The sequence below is a fragment of the Phaethon lepturus genome, unplaced genomic scaffold, assembly GCF_000687285.1.
Source record: "Phaethon lepturus isolate BGI_N335 unplaced genomic scaffold, ASM68728v1 scaffold40073, whole genome shotgun sequence".
NCBI classification, from domain to species: Eukaryota; Metazoa; Chordata; class Aves; order Phaethontiformes; family Phaethontidae; genus Phaethon; species Phaethon lepturus.
Genome location: NW_010532033.1, coordinates 1,300 through 9,135, shown reverse-complemented (window position 1 = coordinate 9,135; position 7,836 = coordinate 1,300). Strand labels below are relative to the sequence as shown.

Here is a 7,836-nt window from a genome sequence, read left to right as displayed (position 1 = left end):
TTCCTGCTTAGATTTCTTCATAAGGTGAAAGTATGCTTCAACATTCAAAGCAGTAAAATTGCATCTAGGCTAGGAAAGGGGTTTGGTTTTTTTTGTTTTTCCTTTCCTTTTGGAGCATGTCATTATCTCAGCAGTTATCACAAGCCTAAATAATTTTTGCCTCCCTTTACGTGCATCTAATATTTTTCAGAAGAGTACAAAAGTACTGGGGGAGAGGGACTAGACCACTTACACATTTTCCTTGTTCTTGTTTCAGGAGAATTGATTGCATCTCCATCTTACAGGACATAACTTCTGTGGAAGTTGAGGCAGAAGAGTACTGCTCACATGGCAACTTTTGAGAAGGAAAACTGTGTATCTCATAACTCAGTTTTGCTGTAGTGGTTTTGGGGAAACATCACAGGCAGAACGCTTACTAGCTTTACAATCAATCCTTTAGCATGGTACAGTTAACATTTAAATAACTTCATGTCTTCTGTTTCTATCTGACACAACATGCACAACAGTAAAACTAATACTATTGCTTCAATGATCATTTCCATACCCATTTATTACGCATTCAGACATTAAAGAGAACAGTAATGTTCAGAATCTTACATAGTCCAAATTAAGTATGATTCAAAATCCTGGTTATTTTTTCAGTGCTCAAGACTCTCAAAAAGAATCTACAACATTAATAATTCTATCTCTTTTTTTTTTTCTTCTTGGTCTGAAGTCTAAGAATGATAAATTTTCAAAACCAAAAATTTGACATCTTCCTTCTCTGCAAAATAAAGCTTTCCCTGACACATACTGTAAAAAATATTAATTTTTCTATACATCAATCCTAACTCATAGGCCAATTATCTTTTTGAATCCCAAACCAGCATTCTTCTTTGGAAACTAAATAGGCAACTAGTGAATTATGAAAAAATTCTAACATTCATATATAAATCTTAGACCAAGAGAGAGATTAAAGCAGTAGATACAGGAAAATTGTGACTTGGGACCAAATGGTTTTGTAAGTATTAACAAATTTTTTTTGTGGGTTTTTTTTTTGTAATAAATGACTACACTTTAAAAAATATTTATTTTTAAAATACAAATTCATTAAAAGTATTCTGACAGATGGTCTTAATATTTCTGAACATGTTGATTTCTTTGGTGAATTTCATGACAAATATTGCCATTAGAAGAGTTAAAGAAATCTGTACATACTAAATAATCTGGCACTTGGAAATGTCCACAAATCCAGAGGTGAGGATACAGTGGAGTTTATCAATGGCATGACTTAAAATGTCATTTAAAAGTGCAAATTTTACCAATTCAGTTATTCAGCAGTCTCACTGATGATGCATTAATATTACTGGCTGGTAATAAATACAAAATATTTACTACTTTAGTCAGATGGACTATTCTAGTTTAAAGTAACTACAAGAAATATTTTTAAAATGCAATAAATTCATAAGCTTTCCCTTTTGTTAAGGACCTGTATTTTAATCTCATTTTTTCTGTTAAGAAGTCTTGTTGAATTTTACAAACATGAAGAACTGCTACTGTTGTGGATATATATATAAAGACTAACTTCATTAAATCATATTTGTGATTATTCTTGTAACAGCACGTATAGGGAAGGGCACTGGTTCTCCCTTGACTTAAAGGGCTTCTGCGCACTTTGCTCCTCACCCTAGCACATTGCTGATACCTTACCACCTTCTCCTAATTTGAGCATAGGGGGGAAAAAAAAGATGTTTTCTTCTTCCTATATGAGACATTTAGGACCCCAAAATAATTTTCCCCTAAATTACTTCTTCCTTGGGAAAACACACTTCCCTTGAAGAAAAGAAACCGTTAATGACTATGTCATGTCCAACTACAAAATGCTGAACTTTCCCTCATGTCCTGTCCCCGGGTCTTTGAGCTATTGTGTCAAGTATGAAGCACACTGCTCAACACATATATGTGGTCTAGTATGCCAGTTTTAGAAATTACCACCATGAAAGAGTGGAGAGTGCTAGCTTTCACTAGGTACCTAACAGATCACAATGGTAGGTTAAAAACAAACAATTTAATTACAAAATTGAAATATATACAACACAGTTGCAAACATTTCATAAAACATACATTTACCAGCCTTTGGACGCTATCCAATTTACTAGCACTTAGACCCTTACCTTATATTTCTGTTGAAACAGTCATTGTTATTATGCCTGCTCTGTGCAGTCACAGAATCCAATAAAAAGCATACTTGGGTATGCGTAATCCTTCAAAAATATGGGAATAAATGTGAGCCATCAAAGTAAATTCCTAGTGGATTAGTGCTTGGTATAACACATGTATGGCATCTTTGATATGGTACTGTGAGCTTTGAAGGGTTTTTTTTAAACTTCATTGAAAGTATCATGTATTCAAACTACATGGCTCAATGTTCATGCTTAATTTACTTCCACTGACGATGGGTTTGTTTTAACTGAAAATCTTTTGTTGGCTATTCTGATTTAAAACTCTCCTTTGAAAACCAGAATTGTTATCTGAAAAAATCAGCATCTGACAATTACTACTGAATATACTTCAAAATAGTAATGCACTGGAGAACTAATTGTCTCTTGGATATACTTTCCTAACACTAATATATATATTACAATAATTAGCATTTGTTCACCATTTTTTCAGCTGAAAGCAGAAAAGTCTTAGTTTGGAAAATCAATTAAAATATTAATATAAATTATATTATTCTATTATACTCATTATTTGCGGTCTTGAAACAAAAAATATGTTAAAATATATATTTTTCATTTAGTTATCTCTGCTGTGTTGTCAGGGTGTCATATAATACTGAAAAAATGGCAGAGAAGAATACAAAAAAATCACTAAAGCAACAGAAATACTAGCTTAATTGAATACTCTCTGATTGTCCTTTTTATAAATGTAATTCTAAAGAAAACAAAAAATTTATGGCCCTTAGGATTCAATGGAAAATTACTAGTAGTAGTAGTAATAGTAATCACCATCATTAACATTTTTCTTATGGAATGTATCAGTACTAAGTAACAGTCATTTTTCATTTCCCATTCAGGTGTGTATTATACAAACCTACGCTGCTACAGAATCCCCATTCTAAAAATATCTTTACGTTTAAGCAGACACAGCAGACAAAAGGCAGAAGAGCAGGGCACTAGCTCATACACTTTTTTCTCAGTGGAACGTTCCTATTGGCAAAATGTCATCAAATTCAAAGTAATCTTCATTATAAAAAACAAACAAAAATTAGACATATATGAATAATTGACACATACACATATATGCACAGAACAGACAAAAAGAGTCTGCTTCTAAAATAGCAGCCTGGCAAGCCTGTGAATACCCAGAAAGGCATATATCATAAAAATATATTACTATGGTCATGAGACAGATGTGGGAGTTCAGATACTTCCTCAACACGGCAAGAGAATAGTAAAAATTCTTAGCATGTACTTAAAGGTTTTTATTCAAAAAAGTAATCATGATATTCTACTTCAAAGGCAATCCATCAACTTTTTTTTAAAAAAGATAAGAGAGAGTATTGAATTACAGAATTATATTTTAGTAATAGCATTGAGTGATAGTATGGAAATTGAGTAACTGATACTAAGTCACAACAAGAATGTATTAGCAATTCCGATGATGACTGAAGTACAGAGCGTTGGGTAGCTTACCATAGCAATGACTGCCGCTCCAGCTCCGGCAAGTGCCACAATGAACAAGTGGAATGTCATGTTTAGCTGCAAAGGGGGACAAAGAAAGGGATTTTCATGGTGGTACACTAAACAGAAACTGAACAAAAAGTCAGAATGACGTACGGCAATAATTACCTTGCTGGTGCCACCCTTCTACAAAAGCAATAATTGTTAATACTTTTCCCAAAAGATTGACAACATGACATGACATTGTGCATGTGATTGTTTTGCTACACTACTCATATCAGGGATAAAGCATAATTCCATTTTAAAATAATGTATTAAAATCACAAAATATTAACAAAACTAATTATTTAACAATAAACAGTCTGGCACTTTTTTTTTTTTCAGTTACAATACTACCTTACCAGATCTACAACTGTTTGTGGTGGTTTCTCTAGTGGCAGAGACAGCCTAAGAAAACCCCATTTCCCTTTATTATCTGTAGCTTTCCATCCTCATATGTTGATTTACTTCCCTCACAAATTTGCCAATAAAATTTGTTCATAATAACAAAAAACAGGTTACTTAAATAAAACACAAGTTAGCCACCTTCCTCACCCCATCCCAAACCAAATGATTACACTTGGTTTTAATTTCAATGATCTGGTTTACACAGCAGACAATGAGTGTTGATTGCACAGCAAGGGCTGCATTTTCTTAGATGTATTTTGTAATACAGGCAGGTTTTTGAATAAAGCCAGATTGTGTACCTTCACTCTCAGATTTATTCAAACATAGTAAGACCCAGGGAATCATTTAGCAAAGCACCCTCTGACTTCACAGGGAACAAGATTTAAGCCTCTCTCTTCTTTTTAGATAGATGTACTTCTGTTTGTCTTGCCTTCATCTCTGACCATTTAAAACCAAACCAGAAATCTCAGCTGCACTGAAATAGGTGGCCTTTGGCTAAGGGAATAACTGAAAAGAAAAATGTGAGTTATTATCCTAACATACTTTGGTCAAATCCATTTGAAATCTTTACTCTCCTGTCACAACAGTAACCATAAGATGTTCAAACAGTGATTCATTATAAAGACCTATTCATCGTGCAAGCAGGTGCATTAGCTTTCAAAAACATCTCAGTGAAAATACACATGACAATGGACCTCTTAAAAAAAATACAAATGTATTTAGAAAACAAATGGCTGGGGAGATTGCACTGACTAAATTTGGTACATGGTAAAAGACTAGGAAAAGTACTTGCTGACTGTATTTTCCACTGGGATTTTATTTCATCAGCACAGCTAGAATTAGAACGTTAAGAGTATGAAGCAAACATACATCAGTTACTTCCTACTATAACATATATTACAGATTTGCCAACGATATTATCACATTTATTCACCTCATTGGAGTCACACATCTTGATGAAACTTTCTGATGTGGTGCAAACCTTCTTTTCCTCTCCAATAGTTACAATACCTGGAGCAGAATAAATATTCACAGTATTTAGTATGCCTAGTACATAGCAGCTTACTTCGTATGAGCCAGAAAAGCTAAGAAATACAAATTCTTGCCTGCTTTGCAGAACTTTTTTTAAAAACAAAATCAGTTTTCTGTTGATGATCGCAGAATGGAGCACCTCCTGTATGAGGACAGGCTGAGAGAGCTGAGGTTGTTTAGCCTATAGAAAAGAAAGCTCCAGCGACCCCTTATAGCAGCTTTGCATAAAGGGGCCGTACAAGAAAGCTGGAGAGGTGCTCTTCATCAGGGAGTGTAGTGATAGGACGAGGGGCAATGGTTTTAATCTGAAAGAGGGTAGATTTAGATTAGACATAAAGAAGAAATTTTTTACTGTGAGGGTGGTGAGACACTGGAACATGACAAGTTGTAGATGCCCCATCCCTGGAAGTGTTCAAGGCCAGGTTGGATGAGGCTTTGAGCAACCTGGTCTAATGGAAGGTGTCCCTGCCCATGGCGGGGGGGGGAGTTGGAACTAGATGATCTTTAAGGTCCCTTCCAACTCAAACAATTCTATAATTCTATCATCCTTTCAGCCATCACAAAACTAAAACATCATCTATTTAGTAAAAGCCCTAGTAGTAAACATGCAGTTAATAATTTTTCTGCCATTTTTGAAAATATCTTCATTCCCGATTTTGATCAGCACAATAATCAAAACACCAGAAAATTGTTTTCAACCAGTACATACGCTTACCATGTTGTTCACATACATTCTCTATCCTCAGGTGCTGTATATTGTTTTCAGATGTGTGGATCTGGTACAACACTTCATTTACATGTTATGAAAAAGCACCACCCAAACGTATACCTTATTGTAATTATAGTTTCTCTAGCAGCAAGAATAACTAGAATCTGCTATATTGTTTCCCTTAGCTAATGAGCAGCTACTAAATCAAAGACTAGCTTGAAAAAAACCTGCTATAACTCAGTTATCATGAAAAATAGTACTGGTTTTTCCTATTGGCAATCAGCAGTTTTTACACTGAATTTACAGTTCACAGAATACTAGTGTTCTATGCACATTTAAAATAGAATTAATAATAAAAATTATGCATGAATATTAGCAAAATAAAAGGCCATAGAAAGAAGAATGAATATTCTTGATAAGACCAGTACAGATAATTGTTTTTTGAACTCACCTGTCATGTTGGGTGGGGGGGAATTAGTAAATTAGAAAAAGATTTTTTGTTTCCCTCTTGAAAACAATAGTGTGAAATACTTTGTTTCAGATTTAAGTAAAATGCTTAATATTAACCAAGCTGTTTCATTCCCAAGAAATATAGCATTTTTTAATATCTAAAAATAACAGTTAAAAAAATACTGCAATTTATATCAGGCCAAGGCAACAAAAGAAAACTCAAGGAACTGCCTGACAAGACTGATTACCCAAGGTTCTGTGGGCTGAGAAACCATCGAGGCCAGAACATCTAGATTCAAAGCAGTCTTGCGGCAGAAGGGGATGGAATTACCAGCACCAACATAAGATTTCTCAGGCTGTTTAAGATTCCAAATGCCCTTTTGTCCAAATTTCCCATTCCCCCCAAAAGACACGTATGTGTACATCCCCACTGTACTCTAACCTCCACAGTTCAGGCTTTAGCCCCTGCTCTCTCCACCAGCCTCTTAGAGTGTTACTATTTGTATTGTCATTCTTCATCAAAGTTTTTGCAAGCAATGAATCTTGTCCCGTTGCAATTCACCTCTAGGCTCTGCAGAGACAAATGATAACCTAGGATCTCACATCTCCAAATCAGTGTCCTACCACAAGATTAAAGAGTCATTCTCCACATAAATGACCAATTAAGCATTTTAGAGAAGTTCCAGCAATTCCAAAAGAAGAGACTAAACAGAAGCCCCAGGCCAAATTTTCAGTACTCTGGGAAGATGGACAATGTTGATTCAATTTTGTCAGGCCTGGAAATGCAGTGCGTCTCTAATATACTGCTTTGACTAGCGAGTAAAAGGATAGAAAGGGTTGCTTAACAATTGTTTCAGAAACACCGAAACAGTTCATTTCAGATACATGGAAGCAAAGCAATATGACGTGTTCTTTTGCGAAATTTTGCTTTATATTTAGTGCTCTTCATTCACATACCATATTGGCGAAGATCCAAGCAGAGATTAGCTCCATCCACTACAGTGGCGTTTCGGCAAATGGTCCACAGATTGAAGTACATGTAAACAGGCAGAGAAGTGAAAGCTGTAACACCAAGCCAGGCCAACATAAAGATGTATGTCAGCATAATAAACTGCAGTAAAAGAGGGAAAAACAAAACCAGTTGTAAGTCAGAACTTAACTGATACTTCATTGCAAAAAAGGAACCACAGAGAAGTAACAGATGTATTAATGAGTGTTTTTGCCTGTTTCTTTCCTTAATTTGAATGACAGTTTTGGTCTGAGAGTCAGTCCACGATCTGGTCAAAGTGAGTGACAGAGCACTAACATGATGTTTCTGAAGAACACGCAGTTATGCTTCCAGAAGTGCAAGCTTACTCCACATTCCTGTCATTCCTGGGCCTGTGATTGATGCGAAGCACCGCATCTGAAGTACAGACAGCTGCATGCTTTGTGAAGCACGTCGCTCCCTCTCTCTCATTACCGCTACTCCACAGTTAAGACAAGAGGCCACATGGTTGTTTTTTCCACTATCAATCATGATGTAAAAAATTAGAA

At 35.3% G+C, this 7,836-nt stretch overlaps 1 protein-coding gene across 1 annotated transcript in view; it reads right to left on the bottom strand.

Annotated features, from left to right (window-relative positions):
- Positions 1-7,414, bottom strand: part of GPM6A (glycoprotein M6A) — a 13,180-nt gene extending 5,766 nt beyond the window's left edge. The window contains exons 1-3 of the mRNA XM_010284729.1: positions 7,258-7,414; positions 5,044-5,120; positions 3,675-3,740 (exon numbers count right to left, since the gene is read on the bottom strand). Coding sequence (XP_010283031.1) covers positions 3,675-3,740; positions 5,044-5,120; positions 7,258-7,405 — 291 coding nt within the window. The 5' untranslated portion in view covers positions 7,406-7,414. The remainder of the gene's footprint in view (positions 1-3,674; positions 3,741-5,043; positions 5,121-7,257) is intronic.
- Positions 7,415-7,836: the final 422 nt, after the last annotated feature.